The 22076-nt window shown below is 46.9% G+C and overlaps 1 protein-coding gene and 1 non-coding gene across 3 annotated transcripts in view; both read left to right on the forward strand.

The window, feature by feature from the left end:
• LOC6550257 (LIM/homeobox protein Lhx2) overlaps positions 1-21722 on the forward strand; it is a 35304-nt gene extending 13582 nt beyond the window's left edge. Inside the window, exons 1-4 of one of the 2 annotated variants that reach the window (XM_026982272.1) lie at positions 16305-16635; positions 16712-17154; positions 17537-17662; positions 20529-21722. In XM_026982272.1, coding sequence (XP_026838073.1) covers positions 16426-16635; positions 16712-17154; positions 17537-17662; positions 20529-20901 — 1152 coding nt within the window. In that variant the 5' untranslated portion in view covers positions 16305-16425 and the 3' untranslated portion in view covers positions 20902-21722. Of the gene's footprint in view, positions 1-16304; positions 16636-16711; positions 17155-17536; positions 17663-20528 lie in introns of those variants that run through there. The other variant, XM_026982273.1, reaches the window with a different exon arrangement.
• Trnap-cgg lies at positions 15715-15786 on the forward strand. Its single transcript has one exon. It is a non-coding gene; the product is annotated as a tRNA-Pro (tRNA).
• Positions 21723-22076: the final 354 nt, after the last annotated feature.

Raw genomic sequence — 22076 nt, forward strand, 5'->3', positions numbered from 1 at the left:
CGCAAAGCTCTGCCATAAAAACGAAAAAGAAACAACTTGCTAGTAGAAGAAAAGCAAAGCGGCAGCACAACAACAATTAGAAGAACAACGCGAACACATAAAATGTCAGCGGGCATAGTGGCGAGCTCTTAATCAGGCCCAAAAGCAAATGAAGCAGCTGAAGGTTTGCGCATATTTTAAGGCCAATTAAGCCGCAAATTATGAACGTTTTGTCGCCGCTGCCGCTGCCGCTTCTGCTGGCTTACTGGAGTCTTAACAGTTTACCTACCAGTTCGGTTCGTGGCCGCATTGTTGTTGCTCAGTTAATGCCACCTGTTCTGGCCAGTCATTACAGTGGGACAAATCAGCGGGCCTTTAAGTTCAACATCACATATTCAGTCATAATACCAACCATGCATCGGTCAATCGGCGTTGGTAAGGAAGTGCCTCATTAGGGGGCCACTTCATAAACAACACTTTAGGATCGTTTTTCCGGGGCGTTGGCTTCAATGCACACAGTGCATATGCACATATGCACATGTGTATGTGAGAAGGCATGTTTGTTTAGTAGGTGGTCATTAATCTAGCGTTCCCCTGGGATCCATTCCTCTATCCCGCACTGGTTTCGTGATTTTCTATGGGTTTATTAGATTTCCAGCATGAATAGCAAGTGCAAGTCAGTTTTTTGTTATGCCCAATGATAAGCGAAGTGGCTCTTTTTATGCCTTTTGTGTGGAATTCAATGTGCCCGTTGCCTTTGTTTTGCTTTGTTTTGATTTGGTTGGGTTCTTGTGTTGTTCTGTTCCCTGGCCTGCTGATAATTTCAATTAAAATTAATTTAATGTATTGACCGAGCTCTCGCCACCAAAACCCCGCCCCCTCCCCCCCAGCGGCGAGGCAGGCCCATTAAATGCAACACTGACAAAATTAATTGCCACTTTTTCGCATTTGGCAGTGCAACAAACGAAAATGTCAAGCAGACGACGAAGGAAAATGGAAAAGCCAAGACAAACGAAAAGGAAAAATAGTGGGAGCCCCAAAGGGGGCGGGGGGCGTTTGGTGGTACGACGGGCGTGGCAGCGGCTGCATTGCAAATTAGCAATTGCCGCTGCGAGTGTTGTTGTTGCGACTGTAGTCGTTGTTGCCACGCCGCTGTCGTCAGCGGAAGTCGCTGCAAATTTGTGGAGGAAATGACTTTGAGAGGGAAACAGTACAGCGAATTGGATTACCGAAAGACAGAAATGAGTGTGCGAGCGAGGGGCAGATGATAGAAAGAACCACCTCGAAGTCTGACCCACAATAAAGTGGCAATGCAAAGTGGCCAGCAAATCTCCGGGGCATCCAAGCCAGATGAGCACCAGTTGGGGCAAGCTGGCCGGAAGAGTATCCGCAATAATGGCAACAGTGCACCAGCCAATGCCACACAGCTAAATGTCCAATTAAGGCTGAAAGTATTTGTGGAAAATGTCAGCAGTTATAAACAATAAGGTGAAAGTGTTTAATCGTATCAGGGAGGAAAGCAATCAATGGAACCTTTTGATTATTTTAATCGGATTGCTGTAGAAAACTGAAACTGAAACTAGTGTTCCAATGGGAGGTGTTAAACCATATACATATAGCCAATTAAAAGTGGCAGTGAATGCATTCCATTTGATAGCACTCCAGTTAGGTAATAGTCATTCCGCCCACGAAGTAAACTATGTAAATCCCATTAACAAATGACTTTTACATTTCACTCACAAATGTTTCAGCATGTGGCACGTTGCATGCTGAATGGCAAATGAGAGCAGAGAGGCAGAACAAACCGGATGAGGATGAGGATGGAAACGGGAACGGCTATGGGTATGGGGATGAGGACGATACAGCACACACATAATATGTCTAAATCATGTTACAAAACAATTTAGCAAACAAACTGTCCAAAACATGACAACTTAAAGCGTCGCTTGAGACAGAAGGGGGCAAGCGGTTTCACTCAGAGTTTGAGTTTGAGTTTGAGTTTCGATTCGGTTTCTGGAGGCAGTGGGGAAGCAGCATTATGTTGCCACTGCTGTTTGTGCTTGACGTTGATGAGTCGGAACGTATTGTGAATGACATTCGAGCGCAGCACTATGGAGCTGGAGCCGGGGGTTGGATTTCGGTTTTGGGCGGCTAAACATATTTCTGTGCTGACAAATTATGTTTGTTAATTTCTAGCCATGTGTGTGACGCTAAAAAGCCGAGAGAGACGAAATGAAAACTTTTGTAATTAAATCAGCACCCAACGCAGCCCAACCCTTTTGCCGAGTTTCAAATAAAATTCAGGCCAGGGGTGGGCCAACGTTTTTGCCATTTTCACACACCCCTTTTTATTTGGCTGTCATAAATTCAGCTGGCTTTGCTTTCAAGGGTTGTAAGTTGCAAGTTGCAAGTTGCACGTTGCTGCAAGTGTGGCAGGCAGACAGGTAAGCTGCCCCGCTGCCAACTGCAATTACAGAAGGCACAACCCTTTCCATGCAAACCATAAGGAGAAGCGGCGAGCGACACGCAACGCGATTATATATTACATATATACACGACTCTGGCGTACATAACTGCACATGATAATGTCATAAAATTAAATGGCCACACTTGTTGTAGTTGCCGCTTTAATTAGAGTTTTTCCAGACCCGCTTTCAGAGCGGCCAAGGAAATTTCTTCTTAGGCTCGCAAGGAGCTGCGGCTGCCTATAAATATTATAATTATCAAAAAGTGCAGCCAGCTCTCCAGTACGCCGCCTTCCACCGGGAACGTCGACGAGCAATCGTAATTGAGTTAATTAACACGCCACAAAACGCGGCAGGCGATGCGCGGGTTGAGGGGTGGGGAATGGCGAATGGGGGCAAGCAGCAGGCATTTAATTGCTTGTACAAAATAATAACAGCAACATGAAGAGCGGCAGCCACAGCAGCAGCAACATGTTGCCAGCGGCAATAGCAGACGATGTGGCAAGATGCAGTGCCTGTAGGAGTGCACAAAGCTCTAAAAAGAAGTGGATTCAAGACGGCAAAAACTACTTGAAATGGGGAATAAAGGGTTCCTTGCTAAATGATATTAACAGGCATTAGCTGGCAGCATTAATACCATAAAAAGGACGGATGTTAAAGAGCTCCTAGCCGCTGGCTTAAAGCAAAAGAAGTTAATCACAGCGCACTGAAGTTAAAGGCATAGTAAAATATAGACATGACTATGGAATATTGCCATTAAATTATCCATTGGCTCACGTTTGCTCATACAGATGAATAAAAATCTTCAGGAATGGCAACTGGTTATGGAGATGTACTGTGAGTATTTAAATTAGCTTAAAGTAGAATGGGCATTACTACGCATTACATCTGACCTCTGACCAGATACAATTTAACCCACTGGGCATGTACCTAGTTGGCCCTTCAACTTATCGTTCGGCTGGAGATATCCGAGCACACCCAGCTCAAGTTGCCCAAGTGGACAAAATGACAAGGCTGCAGAAATGATGATGACTACTCGGCATCAGCGGCAGGAGGCACATCAGCAGCAACAGCCAACAACGACGGAGATGGAGACGACGACGACATCATTAAAAGTCCGAAAGCAAAACAATTATGGAACTCATTGAAGCCAATTATTAGTAAAAACAGCAGCAACAAGTGGCCGAGCAGAGAAGAAGGATGAAAAAACCGAAAGTCCCCTTTAGTCTGGAGCCTCCAGTGGTTGGTGGTTGGTGGTTGGTGCTCGGTGGTGCGGTGCAGCTACAGTTCCAGCTACTGTGTGGTACAGTAGCAAAAACACAACAAAAGACATGTGGCAAAAAGGGCAAACAGGGCAAACAGTAGCCGCAGCACCAACAACAAACATTCTTAATGAAGCTGCCAAGGAATGCAGACTGCAGATGGATGATGAGCGGATGGGGGGCAGGAGATCCTCGATCGAGTATGGGGTATGGAGTAGATGAAGATGGAGATGGAAGGCTTGCAGGAGCAACAACTTCACACATAAATGGGAGCAACATGTTGCCGGTTGTCAGTTGAGAGTAGCAAGTTGCACAAGTTGCCAACTGCCAGTTGCTGGTTGCTGGTTTGGTGGCAGGCCAGCCTTGAACTTCTGTGGCGGCCCTCGCCTAGCAACACGCTGAGTTGCCGAGTGCCGTTGCACGCGGCCACTTGCAACAATTAAGTTCCATAAACCGCACATAAAAGGCAACGAAGATGTCGCAGTTGGAGTCGCAGTCGGACATATCATGGCCACTCTGCGCGATGCCAAGCGATGCGATGCGATGCCTCCTTAATAATGTCATAAAAATTAGAACGGCGTATTAATTGGCAGCGCTGCAGCGGCGCAGTCACCGGCTGCACTGGATACAACTTAGCTGGGAAGTGTGGCATAAAGGTGTGCAAGTACTGCAAATTTTTGATGATAACTGGAGGTATGAATGTGGACTGGGACTCTTTAACTCTGCACTAAACTTTTCATAATTTTCGTAAAAAGAAAAACTTTTTTTGTGACCCCGACCCCGAAAAAAAAGTGACACAAACCATTAAAAACTATATCAATCCATTCAATTTTCAATCAGTTCAAGACCACAATTTCTCGCAGTGCATCCACTTTTGCCGCTGACTGCGTGTGGGAGCGCAACATGTTGCTGCTGGCTTTCGGAATTTTTTTTTTGCATTTTTTTTTTGTTTGTTCGGTTTTTGTGTGCCTCTCGCGCGGTTCGACTGCAATTTTGCGCAAATAAAATAAATTGGCAGCCAATTAAGCGAACGCTGCTCGCACAGATCAGAACAAAAGCATAAAGGCAGCAAATTAAGCGCGAAGATTGATGCCACCGAGAGTGCGAGAGGGAGATGCAAGTTAATAGACAGAAAGAGAGGGGACGAGAGAGACTAGCGGAAGCTGCAAGCAGCGAAAATGCAATTTAATTAACGGAAAGAAACGGGAATGGGAATCGCAACAACAGCTACTAATTAAACCCATAAGCAACATGTTGCCGCAACATTGGGCAACATTAGATACCCTTAAGATGTCCTTAGATACCCTTACATACCCTTGGATACGCTTAAATATCTATGTTACTATGCTCGAAAAATCAGTATTGCTCAGTATACCCATAATGAATATATTTGCGGTATGCGCAGTATGAATGTATTTGAATATCTATTTAACCACCCACTAATCTCTGAAATTGTGCCAATTGATTTGGTATGTGGCAAATTTCAAGATACAATGATGTACGATTTTGCCATGCCATGTTTCTATCAAGTATGTACATTTCAATATTTAATTTAGTCTTTGTGCCTGTGCTTGGGAAAGGGGAAGTTTGGATCTAGAAAATGGTATTCCACCCCTTATTTACTTGTAAGGTGTTTCCGTCTTCGGTGCTGTCCAATTCTCCGCCACACGAATCGTATGGCAAGCATTCATTCATTCGGTCGGTTAGTTAGCTAGCCAATTACATGACAAAATCTTATATGATCGTGCAAATTGTATTTTTATTGCCAATTATTTATTTATTTCGTTTGGCTTTTGTGTCTGGCCATTGAAAAGCCAAGTGAATGCCGACAGGCAGCTAAATGTTATGAGAGCCGAACCGCTTTTGTGATAACCGTCGATGTGGCAGCAGATTATAATGATGCTCAATCTGATGATGATGATAATGGTGATGATGATGATGATGATAATGGGGGCAGGCATACAGGGTGTAGGGAATTTTTGATGGCAAGCCCATTGTGTGAACTTCGAACAATGAAAACCATTTAATATCACTGCACCGATCGTAGAGACAGCGATAAGTCGGCTATGACCGATCCATGTTCTCCACATGTCGTGATATTTGAATGTTAATTTCAGAAATCATATTCAATTAATTGTCATTTTGTTGTCGTTTCAACCGTTTTGCTGATTGCCTAACGATCTGCGGCGCTGCAAATCAGCGAGCAAATCACGCTTGTTCATTCACTAATTATCGCCAATCCATACACTTAATTTGTATTCAATGCAATTAAAGACGAAATCGTCCGACAAGTTTGTTTAGATTTTTATTCGCCGCTGTCACTCAGAGATATCGTTGTGTTGGCTCAAAAATGCGAAAATCTGTTTATGCGGCTACTTGGGGGCCTGGGGGTTAAGGGTCAAAGTAAACGGAGCTCTGCTGCTGGTGGCATATTTTTCATGCTCAAATAAATAATATTCAAATTTCGATTAAACGTCATTGTAAATAATTGCAAAATTAAATTAACAACAACGATGGCGGCACATAAAACACACAGAAATAGCGGCAATTCGTGTGCATATGATAATTAAAAACAACAATAAAGCACGAACAGAAAAAGCAAACACAAAAAATGCGGAAAAACACACACGAAAATTTGAATAAAACACGAAAAAAATAAAATGCAAAAATTAAAGTAGAAGGAGCAGGAGCAGGAAAAAAAAAAACAATAACAGAAAGCCCGGCGTAAACACAGTCGGTTGCACTTGAGTAATTTCATATAAAACATAACCAAGCAGAAAGGATTTTAATAAACCGACATAAACCCGCTCTCGCACACAATGCAGCGAATGCAAGTCAGGGGCGCCAAAGGGGCATTTTCGAGGGGGATTGGATATCCTCAAGGCGACAACCAGGCGATTTGATAGCTATGCATTGCTTTCTTATGAATAGGTATGTTCCACCTAGAAGTTATGGGCATCTATCGGTTTTATCGCAATTCGAGATGCATGTCTATCGGAGTTATCGAAGCGATCGATTATTTACAATTTCTTGTAGTGCCAACTATGGGAACTCCCACTCCCTTTCCAAGGACGCTCATGGTCAATTCCAAACACACACACACACACACACACACGCGCACTGGCACACGCACACACAGGCATTCAGACGCAGAGCGAAGTGGCTGACATTGGCGGCGTTGTTGTTTCTGCATTGCCATCAAGTAAATCAGTGTCCAATGTGTAAATAATTTCCATTCGAATGAGCAATTGTGCATTTTTAACCCATACAAACACGCACACACACAGGGAAGCGTACATGATGCTGTGCTTTTCATTCGCAGACATCGACAGACATCGTCAACGTTTAAAATCACATGAAATTTTATTAAAATGAAGTAAATACGGTGTAAACGTGCTGATAAAACGGTTCGTGCTCAGCTGTGTGGAAGGAGGCGGCTTGGGAGGATGGAGCGCTGGCGGTGGCCAAGGCGAAGCCACCGGCATCCGGCCATACACTGAGCGAAACACTGAACACCTACCGGTATAGGCTTCGATTGCCAGAAAACAGTTCGGTTTCAGAGATTCAGCCAGTGCTAGAGTTACTAAAAGTCTATAGTGAATTAGGATTAGTTATCTGATCTTAAAGAGAGGTGTTCCATATGTGTGGATTTCCTTCTTTCTTTTCGTGGATCTGCGAATGTGGGCGCAGGCTTTGGGCTATTACCAACTCAATAACCGTAGTGTCCTGGCCATAATTCATATATATATGTATATATATTTTTTTTTGGTGCTTCTTATCACTTTTAGGCATGGGCGGTGAGGAGTGAGTAAACTGGGGCCCTACGGTGGGCGGTGGGTGGGGTTTGGCGTTCGGTAGGCGATGATTGACGTTTGCGAGGAGTCGCGGGTCTGCAGAAAATCGCTTATGTAAATATGTCTTCTCCTGACCATCTCGCCCTGGAACGCCGGATGCATTGTTGTGGTCAGTGGACGCTGCTCTGTTATTAATGACATTGCAGAATGCTGGGAGATGTTTGCCAGCCATCGCCTGGAGAGTTGGAGCTGGAGCTGGAGCTGGAGATGATGAGCATGAGGATGCCGATGATGCCGTTGGGTCCTTTGCCTGGGCCAGTTAACCGTTGTTTAATGTGTCTGTAATTTTCGATTCGATGCGATTCGCAAATGTAATTAACTGTAATGCAGTAATGCCAGCATTTGTGTGGACCTCTCCTTATCATTGTCTCGTTTTTTTTATTTTTGTTTTTTCTCTTTTCCGTGTATCTGGTCAAGTGGGGTGGAAGCTCTTTATCTTCGTCTTCAAACAAGCAAATTAAATCATCAATTATTATCATCGCCCCGGCGTACATTTGTACAAGTGTTGATCAAACAACAATTGACACAGTTAACCAACAACAAAAGCGGCGAGCTTAATAAATATAATAAATATCCATCGCTCTTACGGCCCGATTGATTGGCTCTTTTTTCCTCCGATTAATTAATGAGCATCGCGGAAGAGCATTGCGAAAAAGTTAATTAATAGCGCACTTGTGATGAGGAAGAGAAAGGAAAGTAGTGAATACTTATGCTCTCAAGGAATTTGTGGAACATTTCTGTAGATGCAGCTTAGAACGCTTCAAACAGTAGATACATCGCAAATCATCCAGAACTGATCACATTTAGTCTAGAGATCTCTACTAGTAACTGATCTGATATCAGGCAGTATAATACCATATTTTGTTGATAATTTTAGGGTGGTACACCGCTTATTTATCAGGCTCCCTTGGACTTTAGCATTTTAATAGATATCTGGCATCCGATTTGTGAACTACTCAGTACATCTTCATTCACTGAACGCTGCTAACGATCGACAGTCGCATTCTTAAGACTACAACTGGAGGCGAGCAAACTGCAAATGAAACAAATAGCTGCAACTGAACTTGGCTCGCTGATTTTGCGCTAATTAATGTGTTTTCCACAAAATTAGCAATTTGCGCGCAAATAGAAATTGCTGTGATCGGCATCGGAATCAGACTCGAAGTCTCGGATCGGATTGGAGCTTGGCTTGGATTGTGAGGCGAAACGAGTTGTGTTGGTCACCAACTTTGAATGGCAAGCAGCTGCCGAAGGGGTTAAATACGGGCAGGGGAGGGGCGGGTATCGGAAGGGGGAACGGGAGTGCGGCCGGACGCACAATTAATTAAGTTGACGTTGACGTTGGCCGAGCTCTGCAGCTCTGAATGCAACTGAGGCATGTGAATAGTCACGGATACAGATGCAGAAATGCACAGGAAGAAAGGCTGAAAGCAATCCAACAGTATCGCATGTTAAAAAAGCTCGTTAAAACGAAAATTTGCGGAGTGTGCAGAGCTGTTTCAAGAAATAGTTTTCATTTTCTAAAACCGACAGTATCGATTTTGATTATCGAATAAAATCTATCGATATCTGTTGATTACTACCGACAGTAGTCAAAATGAAAAAACTTTTGGTTACTTAATGATACATTAACTTTCCTTCGCTTATTTCGGATTAAGTTAGAGGAGGAGTAAAGAGGAGTACAGCTCCCCATTTTCGCGCAGTGCCAGTGCCACATTCACAGCCCCATTGCAATCGTCTAAGAATCAATGTAATTAGTGGCTGGACTCTGTGGACAGAGGAGCAGCAGGTGCTGATCGTGAGGAGCTGCCTTGAGGAGCATTTCCTTTTGGTATCATTTATGATTAGGTGGCATGCCGGCAGTTAACTCAGTCGAGCGGACTCCGATTCGGAGTCGCCTCCCCTGTTCTTTGTCCTCCGTCCTCTGTGCAGCGGCCATCGTTTAATTGCAACCGCCACGCATTTGGCCAACCGCAACTGCATCCGTTACCAACATGGCCAACTTAATTGAACGTAATTGCCAGCCACTTGAGAGACGGCCAGCTAGAGAGCCATCGCACCGCATCTCCGACTGGGACTGCTCCCCGGGCTCGGCGCGGAGTGTTAAAGTCTAATTGAAACTGTCAGATGGGGATGTGAACCTGGGTTGGAGCATGGGGCATGCTGCATGGGGCATGGGACTTGGGTTACAGATCAGGATGGGCGCTGTCAAAAGGTGTGCAGCTGTGGGCCGGATGGGTTTCACAGATTGAGTATCTGTTCTACTCAGAGTTGTACGTACTTCGCTCTATATGCATAGCACATTGGAGAACAACTATGTTCATGGTCCTGAATTCCCATCCATTCTATATGCCTATGCATATACCATGAACATATTCCGCTTTTTATCCAGCTCATGTGGCTAATCCTGCTCACGATGAACTACTCCATCCTCGAAAAAACCCATTGCATACCCAATCCGATGCAGCTAGCACTCCGGCAGATACATACTCGTATATATCCGAACGACTTCCTCCTAGCGGATTATCGCCTCATTTTTTGTTTTTTGGAGCGCTGTGACCCGATCTGCTAGCGGATGCTTTCACCTAATTAACGCCGCTTCATGGCAGCAGTTGCAACTGCAACTGCAACTGCCACTGCAAACTGCAAACTGCATTTGGCATTGTGAGGCAATTAAGCTCTATTTGAAGTGGACTTTAACGACTGCACCCAGAGTTTAGTCGAGATGAGTTAAGTGGAGAGTGGCCAGTGGAGTGGAGTGGAGTGCCATGGAGTGCCATGGAGTGCAGTTCACTTTGGAGATCCACCAGATCAGATGGGATCGGATCGGATCGGATATTAGCGCTGTGGGCTTTGCACATGACGTGTGCGTGTCGCCATCCTCCGCGTGGATTGGATGCTCCTCGGTCCATAAAAGCGCAATTTGTCGTAATTGTTTAAGCAGAAAGAAATAACAGCGAACGAGCCAATGGCGACAGCAACAAAACGACACAAGGCATAAAACAACTTAATAAAAATTCCACTGCTGTGTCGTACATCGTTGGCATTATCGTTGGAAAATGTGGAAGGAGTGGGGGTTTGGCCGGGTTTTTGGCTTAGTTTCGCCTCTCAAAGCCCCAAGCTCCAAGCTCCACACCTCCCCAAACTCGTAGACCCCATAAACAAGAAAAACACCCAGTAACAAATCAAAATAAAACGCACAGTGTGCGGCTGACGGGTGTGAAGGGTATGAAGTGTATGAAGGGTATGAAGGGTATGAAGGGTATGAAGGGTGCGATTCGGTGGGATAAATCTCACTTAGCAGTTGGGTGGGGATGTGTGCTCAGATATGTGGGGATGGGGATGGGGATGTGTGTGCGGATGAAGAAGAAGTGCCGACATCAAATGCGTACAAATAGATTAACAAATAACGCCGGCAATAACTACGTGTAGTACATCCTGCTGGCTACCGCCGCCATATGTTGCCACACCACGCACCACGCACCACGATAAACAACAAATAACTGTTGCAAGAACAATAACACACATAACAACAATTGGCGAAGGAGCAGCAACAGCAACAGCAACAGCAAGTCGCATAAATCAAACAACAATGCGGGTCGATGATTGCTGGACTGCAGGGGGGGCGGCATCGAACTGGGGGTAAATTGTTGTGGGGTGCGTGTGGAGCCTCGGCTGAGCGAAGAAGTGGAGCTGGTGCTGCATGCGGCATGTGGCATGTGGCAGCATTTGTTCTCGGCTCGAAGGTACAACAATACATCGATGGGGCACTCGATGCGATGGCACTTCCAAACGCATAGTGGCCAAAAACTTCAGGCGACAGGCGAGTGTGGTAGGTGCACTGAGAAAAGTGGGAGCTAGTTGTTGGCCAAATCACATATAGCATGTGAGCCATGACTACTTTTCTTTGCACATCTTTTCGGATTAGATCGCAGTGCGCCAGGACTCCAGCTTCGATTGCTGCCACTGACAGGACCAAGTGTCGCCCTAGCTGCCCCTTCAGTGTCCTTGCCCCCCAACCAGCCAACCACGCCAATCGCAATCGCTGCGTGCATTTGATTTTGATTAGTATTTATGGCAGTTTGAGTACATTCGAGAGGGAGCTCGCAATTACTCGCAATGGGAATTTAATTGTTGGCCGGCCACTTGAAGGCTCCTTTCACAATTTTCCACGGGCCGCAGCGGGGGCAGAAGAACCCCTGAAAGTTTTCACCCAACGAGAAAAAATAATAAGTCCGGGAGAAACAATATAAATGGCATAAAACATGTCCCAACCGTTACAGGACGTTTTTGCCTTGTTGCGCAACATGTTTCCATGCTCCCCATCCTCCCAACTCCATCTCCATCCCCATCCACCTGGGCGATGGGTTGGCTGGTTGGTGCTCGTCCTGGAAATGAGGAGCTTCGTGCCCGGGCGTTTTGGTGACCATTTCACCATTTCCCCACTTCAGCGCACCCCATCCGCCTTCGGACCGCGTCTTCGTTTGCATTTTTATGGCATAAAAATTAAAAATGAATTTTGATTGTTTTCTTGCCTTTCTTTATATTTTATTTTAATTTTCCCTCTCGTTATTTATACTTTTGTTGTTGTTTTGCGCCATGGTCGTGGCTTTGTTTTTAGTTTTCATGTCGCGTACTTGACGTTTTTCATTCCTTTTTCCTGGGGCTTTTTGTTTCTACCTCAGCCTTTGTTGCTGGTAATTTGTTCTTGTTGTGCATAAGTTTGCCTGGAAAGTGGGCGGCTGGGTGGGCGGTCGTCCTGGGAAGCCTTGCATGGCCAAAGGACATTCCAAATGGAATTGGATGCCGGCGAGCGTGTGTGGCGCTGTTTTTATAACGATTTGCATTAAAGTTACTGCCAAATTTAAGGCAAAAGCACAGATTACTACTAAAACACAGCCACTAAATATGTACGATGATGTAAGTACTGTCTCAAGTCCTTACACATCTGCTTAATCAATTATTATAAAAGGATCAAAGGAGCGCTCATTACCTTTTGGCATTTTTATTCGCATAATTTCATTATAAATATTTCCCCACTCCCACTGCTGCGATTTTCCAGCGCTGCGTATGCAAATTAAATTTACATTTATTATTCGTGACTCGATGCAAATTTTCGCAATGCGAGACAGGTGGTGCGGGTGGTGCGGGTGGTGCAGCAGGGGCGGCTGGCCGATTGGATGGGGCAGGGGGCGTGGTCCGGGCTGTCTCCACCGCTGCACGCTCAGCACGTTTATTCGCACTTAATTCGCACTTTTTGACACCTTTGTGACCGTTCGGCCCCGCGAATCGCCAAAGTCCGTAAAGTAAATATATGTGCAATTTCGCACAGGACCCCCCCCACAATTTTCCACGCCCCACCCCCCTCACATGTCAGCGGCATAATGTGCATGGCTGCGGATCAGAGAGGACGGCGCGAAAAATTATGCAAAATAAATTAATTACCAATTAAGGATGGGGCTGATGCAGCGCACAGCTGTTGTTCGTTGGATTTCAGCCGCCTGGTTTTCCATTTCCCATTTTCCAAGCCGACTCCACCCGCTTCCGCCCGCTGGCGCGTTTGTCACAAGAGCCCCGCCACTAATTAGTGTCATTATAAGCGCTCCACACGAGTGGAGAACCCTTCAGCAAGCGGCCAACCCCCAGTGCAAGGTGCATAAAACGTGACACAAAATTGCAGCGGCCAAATAAATAAACCATAAACATAACTGACCGCAGAAATCAGCTCGATTCCAAGAGGTTTTGCTTGCCTTGTGTGGGTAAAGGGGTAAAACGAAAGGAGGTGGGTGAGGGGAGGGGGTGTTGGCCAAGCCAGTAAGCAAGTAACTTCCGTTAAGTTGCGTGCAAGCCCATAATTTCCAGCGGAGAAAACCCCCGCCCCCTGGGCTTTGTGCCTCGAATTGGGGTTAAAAAGGGTTTAACTTGCCACTAACTTGGGTCACATGCATATGCATAATTATAGACCGCCTCGTCCGGAACGGAACGAACCACCCCCCCCACCGCCAGCCCTACGCTTAGCAAACTAAACTGTGAAAACGCCAGAGGGTCTCCGCCAGGAGGTGGCCCGGGTATTATAGCACTGACCGGAATACGATGGACCGCCCACCAGTCCGCCAGTTCACCAGTTCACCCGTCCGCCAGTCCACCAGTCCACCTGGCACGTGAAATTTGAATATTGATTGGCTTTAATGAGTGTCGTTGGTCGCGCAATTAGTTCGGTAAAGGCCTTTTGCGGGGAAAAGGAGGAGGAGCAGCGGATATGTGGGGCGCACAGGGTGGTTCCACAGGCGGAAGAATTCCGGATTTCCCAACGAAATCAGCAGTGCCTTCAATCAATAATCTATGTAATATCACTAATCCACCTGTGCACGTATAACATCACTATTATGAGAACTTTTGATATGCAAGTACAAAAGGAATGGACTAACTTGGGCAGAGGTCAGCGCTAGATTTAAAGACTTGGATCGCGCTCTAACTAAACTAATTACATATCAGTCAGTCAGTGGGTGAGTCAATCAATCAATCAAACGGCCAGCAGCAGCGAGATCATTTGCCATGGCCCTATCTCCGCATCGCTCCAAAATTGGATGCAAATTGAAAAGCATTTTGTGGGAATGTAATGCATAAATTAATTGAGCGGCCCGAGCACAGAGAGAAAAACCGGAGCAAAACTAGGAATCTGCAGTGGGTGAAATGCGGCGGGGAATGGCGGCGGTGGCCTGATAAAGCATTCATGCAGCCACGCCCACTTGGTAGTGGCAATGCAATTGAAAATGAAAATCTAATATGGACGCGCGCATTCCGTTTAGCATTCGATTTCATTTGTCTAAACTAAATAACAATGCAGTCTGTGTGGGCGGTGGACCAGGCGGCGGGGAGCATGTTGGCGTTGCATGTTGCAGCTGCCAAAATTGAGTTTTGATGCGCTGCATGCCCCATCCACCGTCCACCAGCCGCCATCCTCCATCCGCCATCCGCCATCCTCCATTTCCCATTGCAATGCCTGCACTCCTACGGGCCACCAGTCCAGTCCTGTTATTGTTTGAAACGTCGCGTTAAATTTACATAAATTGATTTGATTGAATTTTTATGAGTCGGCGGCGCAGAGCACACTTGCACCAACCCATCTGGCATTCCGGAGCCCCCGAATGGCCGGCGGGCATCAACTGCTGATGACTTTTCGAAACCCCTCCAATGGAGGGCAGTGAGGATTGGGCATCGGAGGCGACCGTCTAATTAAAGTCATTTCCACCAGCTGCATAGCCCCTGCACCTACGCCCACTCCCTAGGTCGTGGTCAAGTCGAGGTCACAGTTGGCGCTACATGGCGCAGGGCTTAATGCGAGCCATTTGGCCCGCTTGTCCGGCCGTGGTCAACGGACAGGGGAAACGGACAACGGACAACGGACACGGACACGGACGAGGGCAATCAGCGAGAAGAGAGGCGGCCGAAGGCAGAACCAGACACGGCACACATTTTGTGTCCAACTGCTGCGAGGGGCAGCGAACGACACACTGCAAAAAAGTACACGTATAAAACGGGGTGCCGAAACAACCAGATCTCCAAAAAAAATTGTTTGCTTTGTATGTTGCAACCTTCTTCAAAAATTAGTGAAAAGGCAATAATTATGTGAAAAGATTCCCAGTTTTTCGCAGTGCAGTGAGTGCATCATGGCCGAGGCATTGCATATTTTTAGGGTCGCCCCGCTTCTTGCTGAAATTTGCACATTGCAACAAACTATTTAGCAGTGGCAAGGGATGGGGGGCGCCAATTTGTCATAAATCTCGTTATTTTAAATCGCCACTTGGCATTCCACGAAACTGTGTACGGCCAAATGGGCCTTTTGTTTGCATTGATTTGTTGTTGGCTGCTCGCTTTGCTGGTTTCCGTTAACGTCAACGTTATCGAGCGCCAACAGTTGGAGATACATACCATGTTGGGGGCTGCGAAAACTATTTAAGGCGAGCCAGCAATCATGAGATCTTATTTAAATAGTATTTTCCCAACAACGCTTCTAAGAAAGTGTAGGATTTCCTCAAATCTATGCAATTCCCTAAAATGGCGAGATTGCCAGAAAGGGCCAAGCGGAAGGGGAAGGTGCGGCGAGCGATCGGCGACTTCATATTGGGTGATTGGCAGCAGGCCGCTCAACCAGGCTCGTTGGTCTAGAGGTATGATTCTCGCTTCGGGTGCGAGAGGTCCCGGGTTCAATTCCCGGACGAGCCCAAGTGGAAGGTATTTATTTTTTTATGCAAAAAAAATAGACTTCAAATGAATATTGCACCCTTTTATTGCGGAAAATCACACTTTTGCAGATTGTTAAATTATTTGCTTAGTTTGCGAGTATTCTGCACTAATGTGCAAATTCTAAATCCACATTACTGGTGAGCCCAAAAGTATGCTGCATAATAATAAAGATCTGTCGCACACTGGCGCCGCAGCAGTGTGCATTTCACAACACTCGGCCACAGCTGTTAAGTGCCGTTACATTTTGCCAGTGGCCGACACTTGGAGAAATGTACAATCAACAAATTGGCACAAAAATTAATTGGTTTCGACAAGAATACAATACAATTGTTACCCATAAGCAATCCTATCTCTATTCGATGCATTTATTAGTATTTCCCCTTAATATTGTACGCCATTCCTGAGAAATTAGTAGTATGCGAGAGTTTACGTTCAAATGTTTTTTATTGTGTATCGCTCACTGTACAATTTTGGGAAACAGAAACGGTACAAAGCTGTAGCTCTGAACTAGGCGGTTCCGTGAGAATTGGCCAACACTGCTCGCAAAAAGCAATAGCTTTCAGATCTTTCGCGGGCCTTTTTCCTAAGAAAATTGCCGAAATCGGGGGAAATAACGAAATGGAGTTCCTCTACAATGCCAGTGTGCAATGCGAAGATGAAGAACGCGTCAACTTCTACAACATGGACAAGTTCTTTGTGCCCCACGTGCAGGCGAGGGAGCTGGAGCAGCAGGGGATCCTCTGGCAGTCCGTGCCGCAGTACGCCCATCAGTGGCAGTGCGGACTGGCCCCCGTCTCCGGTTATTGGCAGGGAATGAGTAGCGCTAATGTACACACACAAACACACACACACTAAAGTCCAGCAGTGGAACCTCGAGTAACGAAACCATCTCCTCCTTTTGCAGATGATGACTATGGACATTACCAAAACCGAACCCGGACTCGTCGGGCTTTCCTCCAACCAACAGCAGCAGCAATCGCAGCAAAGCAACGCCGGCATGAACAGCGGTGGCCAGAACAACGGCCAGAACAATCCCAATGGCAATGGGAACGTGGTCAATGTGGTCAACTCCGGCGGTGCCGGTGGCGGTGGCGGCAACAATGGCAACGGGAATGTCCAGAGCATCGCTGCCGCTGCCAACAATAATAACAATAACAACAACAACGGCAGCCAATTGTGCGCCGGTTGCGGCAAGCACATCCAGGACCGGTACCTCCTCCGCGCCCTGGACATGCTGTGGCACGAGGACTGCCTCAAGTGCGGCTGCTGCGACTGCCGCCTGGGCGAGGTGGGCTCCACGCTCTACACCAAGGGCAACCTGATGCTCTGCAAGCGGGACTACTTGAGGTTAGCTTCCTTAATAGAAGTAGTACATCCATTTGATAGTGCCGTATAGCTATATATGGTATACAATAGTTCATAGCTGCTGATTGCTTGGCTGAAAGTGTTAGCATTTCTTGAGAGCTGTGCTTTATAATTCCTATGGCTTAGTAGCTAAAGATGAAGTATGTGATTATTTGAGTTAATTATGATTTGCACGAAGAGTTGGAAGTTGTAGCAGATAAATGCTGGGAGTAATTCCCATTTTAAACGATATAGTATGGTATCTATGCTACCCTAAGCGCTTAGCAAACTTGATAGCATAGATAATAGTTCAAGAAATAAGGACCATTTTCCTAATATATATAATAAGGATATAAATTACAACCTGTTTCCAATTTCCACACAGATTGTTCGGCAACACGGGCTACTGCGCCGCCTGCAGCAAGGTGATCCCGGCCTTCGAGATGGTGATGCGTGCCCGGACCAATGTCTACCACCTGGAGTGCTTCGCCTGTCAACAGTGTAACCACAGGTGAGCATCGAACGGATCTGGCCAAACTGGCCCATTGCCCATCCATCATCCAACATCCAACATCCATCATGCTTCATCCTCCATGTGGGAGCGTCTAAACGATTTCGCATGCATTTTTATGGGCAATTTGCACAGAGATTCGCATTGGAGGTGGCTGCATGAATCCCTTTTTAATCTTTGGCCCATCGAAAGGGGGCCCAAAGTGGCACTTGAAGTTTTATTAACGTGCCGCCAGCCAGCAAATTGCCAACGTTTTACAAGCTAACGGCTAAACAAACGGGGTGGGCAGGGCAGGGCCCTTTAGTGTCATACGTTTTCTATGAAAACCGCATAAATTTCGCATTGAACCGAACCCTTTTGGGTGCCATCAAGTCATCGCCCAGCATTCCACGGCCTCAAATATTTTATTGGACTTGGCCAATTCGTGAAATGTCACTCTGGAGAGCTTTAAACTGCAGCCTGGTTGCCTTGTTGCCTGGGTTGCCTGTGTGGATGGGGTCGGCTCGTTTGGTTTGGTTTGGTTTGGTTTCGTTTTCGTTTCGGGTTTCTGCATTAATAATGAGGGCGCACATATGCCTCGGTGGCTCCCGGTCCACCAGAAACCTCCGGCATAGTCGTCGATTGTGCAGCGCAACAAGGGAGCGAGCATTAAATATTGAAAGCGCCGCCACACGGTGCTGGCTGGTAAAAAAATATTGAAATAAATGTTAAAATATATTGGCATATTGTGAGAATCGTATCGTCTCCACCCGCTTGGCCACCCGAATCTCCCTGCTTTTTGCTCATGCTGAGCCTTTGTTTTCGCCTCGCCGAGAATTGCCTTTAAAAATGTAGCAGGAGCAACGAACTTGGAGGAGTTCCCCTTACGCGAAGGTGTCATCATGGCTAATTTACCTAACCCATTTGACTTTGGATGGCGCACTTTGAACTAGAATATGGAACTCTGATGCAGAGTTAGCCCAGCCGCATATGAAAAGATTGAGAGAATGAATGCAAAGTTTTGCTACATTTCACCCCGTTGTTCATAAATAAAAACAGGAAAACAAAACGCCTCCTGCTGCTAATCAATTTTTCACGTAAATTAATTCAATTGCCGAAAAAATCCATTGAGGCGTGGCCGCATGGCCAACGGCTGCTCCACTCCGCTCCTCTCCAGCCTGTTGGTTGGTCGGATGGCCACATTTAAAATGCGGGCTTTCATTTGGCAAACAAAAAGAGTTTTCCTGTTGAGTCCTGCCGCTGATTCCTGAGTCCTGTTGCTGTTTGGGAAATGTTGCAAAATGCATTGCAGTCGTCTGTGAGGTTTGCATAATTTCCTGTCGTCCTTGCTCTCCTGCGATTGGAGTCGCAGCCAAGTCAATTCCTTCGTCCAAGCGAATTTTTCACAATTTTTTTCCCCCATTTTATTTCGCTATGTACTTCCTGTTGACAATTTTCTGTTGGTTTCTTCTGATCGATGGGGGCAGCATTCGGAGGAGGCGGACGAAATGCCCGGATGTGCGAGTCCCGCACAGAGGCACTCACTTATCAACATGTCCGTGTCCATTTCCAGAGCCATCACCATCACCACCACCATCACCACCATCACCACCATCGCCATATCCATCGCAGCCATGTCACAGGTGCGCTCAATGCCAGGCAAGCTGCAAAAGAAGCAAAAGTTTCAACTTTGTTGACTCTTTTTCGTCGACTTTTGTTGCCCTGTTTTGGTAGATAAACAAAGCGTTTTTTGCCCGCTCCGGCCAGATTTCTGTGCACTGCTCCCTGCCACGCCCACACGGGCCGTCAATCGATTTGGCCACGCAACCGAAACCAGCGGGCCAACAAAATGTTGACGTAAATCAAAAGCCAAATTTCATATCCGCTGTAAGTCTGCTGTAAGCTGATTTACCCAGACTCCTTACCAAAATGGTTGCAGTGTGTTCCCGTGCCGCTCCTCCTCCGGGAATCAAACTTTAAACGTTTCTTTTTTGCATGCGCCGGCGGAGGAGGCGGGCGCAGAGTATTGCAGCGGGATAGCAGGATATGAGATGGATAAAGCTCTGCGAATCTGCGGGATATGTTAGGATAGGAAAGAGTGGCACTGCTCCTAAACGTGCACCTTTTGCCGCCTGTGTGTACGACCCATTTTATACTTCTCAATACCAGATTTAGCCGATTTCAAAGGACATCCAGTCGTCTGCCTAGCGCGACTCTATCTTATGCCCAAGTGAATCGTATCCTTCTCATTTTTGTCACCCCTCTTGCGTTTGTGCTGCCAGCTCCCTGTCGGTTGGAGTCCAGTGTGACTGTTTGCTGTGAGCCGGAGTGGGCAGCCTCCGCCCACTCGGTGCAGGTGCTAACATAAATATTTTGACAAAGGGCTGGGCGCTGGGGGCTGGGCTCCATGCCCAGGAAGCAGAGCTCGCCGGGAGCCAACTTTATTTGCAGTTCGCTGAATGTACTCTCGACTCTGCACTCCATCGAAGTGGAGGCTCCTCCTCCAGCCCCTCTTTGTTAGTGCCACGCCCACTATTGCTGACAGCGGAGCGACATTGCCGAGCGCTTATCTGACTTCCTTGTCCTGGTCCTGTTCCGGTCCCGTCCTGTCCTGTCTGCACACTCCTGAGTAGCAGTGCTTGTTCTTTGGAAGCGCTTTGCTTTTGTTTTTAGACGACAGCTCCTGAGTTCCCGAGTTCCTCCGTTGCTGGCTTGGCAGCTCATGCAGTCGTCATAACCGCTGTCAATTGTCATCGCCGTTGTCTTTGTGCACTTGATGCCCCCACCGCCTTCTGGGGCTGCCTAAGCGTGTGGAAAAATCGTTTCCACTTCCTCGGCGACCTGTTATGCCGCAGTACTAAACGCTGACATTTTCTGGCCATTTCAGATTCTGCGTGGGCGACCGCTTCTACCTGTGCGAGAACAAGATACTCTGCGAGTACGACTACGAGGAGCGCCTGGTCTTCGCCTCGATGGCCAATCATCCGATGCTGAAGCGACACGTCTCATCCTTGGGCCAGGGCTCGCCGACGGGAGCGGCCGGGGCGCAGAATACCGCTGGCGGATTGCTGGGCGGCGGACCCGGAGGCGGCAGTGTGAATGGCGTGGGCATGGTCAATGGACCGCGCACCCCTGGCGATCACAACAACAACAACAATGGCCCCCAGACGCCAACCGGCGGTGGATCGCCGTTCGCAGCAGCTGCTGCTGCCGCCGCCGCCGCTGCCCATATGAAGAATCAACTGGGAGCGTCCAGCTAAAATAAAGCCTTGGGCATGGGCGCCGCTGGGGCTGTTGTGACGGGATCTGGAGTCGGCGCTGGAGTTGGAGTGGGAGTGGGAGTGGGAGCGGCGAGTCAGCAGTTCTACTCGGGCTTCGGGCTGCAGCATCAGCACCAGCACCCGCACCAGCATCAGCATCAGCAGCATCACCAACAGCAGCAGCAGCAGCAACAGCTCATGGGATTGGGCCTGGGCATGGGCGGCGGCGTCGGCGTCGGCGTCGGCGTCGGCGGCGGTGGAGCAGCAGGATCCGCCGGCGGACCAGGTGGAGGCGCAGGCGGTGGCGGAGGCGTTGGCAGCATCGGAAGCGGCTGCAAGCGCTACCAAAGAAAGTTCTACAACCGCAACTGAGGGATTCGACGGGGGAGAAAACGCTAGCGGAAAGGATACAGAAATCCAGAATCGATATTCAAATCTTCGTTTGCTTTGACTGAGTTCAAGTTTTATAGTTTTAAAGGCCTAGTTTAGTTAGCCTACGCAAAAGTACTTGCTGAATTTGCTGACATTTTTGGATCCTAACATTTAAGAGACAATATGTTTACTTAGTTATATTCGAGAATAGCCCCCTATTTGTTTTTAAACCATTTTTTTTTCTTTCCACTAAGACCTGTACATATTTTCCTTGTAAACTGTTGACTTATTAGCGCGATCCTTTTTTTTACATACTCCACCATATAGATATATTCGTATTTATCTACTCGTATGTATATGCATAAATAATTTTATTTTCACGCTCGAAGCGTGCGGTGCCAAAACAAATTCAAAGCAGTGCCAAAAAGTTAAAAAATAAACGAAGGACTAAACTGATGAATGTGAAGTGAAACAGAGGCGGCTGGAGGAGAATCGGATTTGTGGACCTGCGAAATCGAGAGAGCTAAACATCCCCACCGATCAATGTTCGATTTTCCATGTGTCCTTGCAATCCGCAGGAGCCGCAGGATCATAGAGTAGAGGTAGTTGAGCAGGTAGAGGGCAATTGGCAAAAGTGAACTTTGATGTGTAAATATTGAGACATTCTGCACACGACTTAAGCACACATGATTTTTGTTCTGATTCCATTTTAAGTCTGTTGGAGCAACGTTGTTGATTATTATTTAAGTTTAGTTTAGTGCGAGGCTAAAGAATGTTCTTTCCACGGCGAACGTTGTATAGAA

Source organism: Drosophila erecta, unplaced genomic scaffold, assembly GCF_003286155.1.
Source record: "Drosophila erecta strain 14021-0224.00,06,07 unplaced genomic scaffold, DereRS2 tig00000126-arrow-pilon, whole genome shotgun sequence".
NCBI classification, from domain to species: Eukaryota; Metazoa; Arthropoda; class Insecta; order Diptera; family Drosophilidae; genus Drosophila; species Drosophila erecta.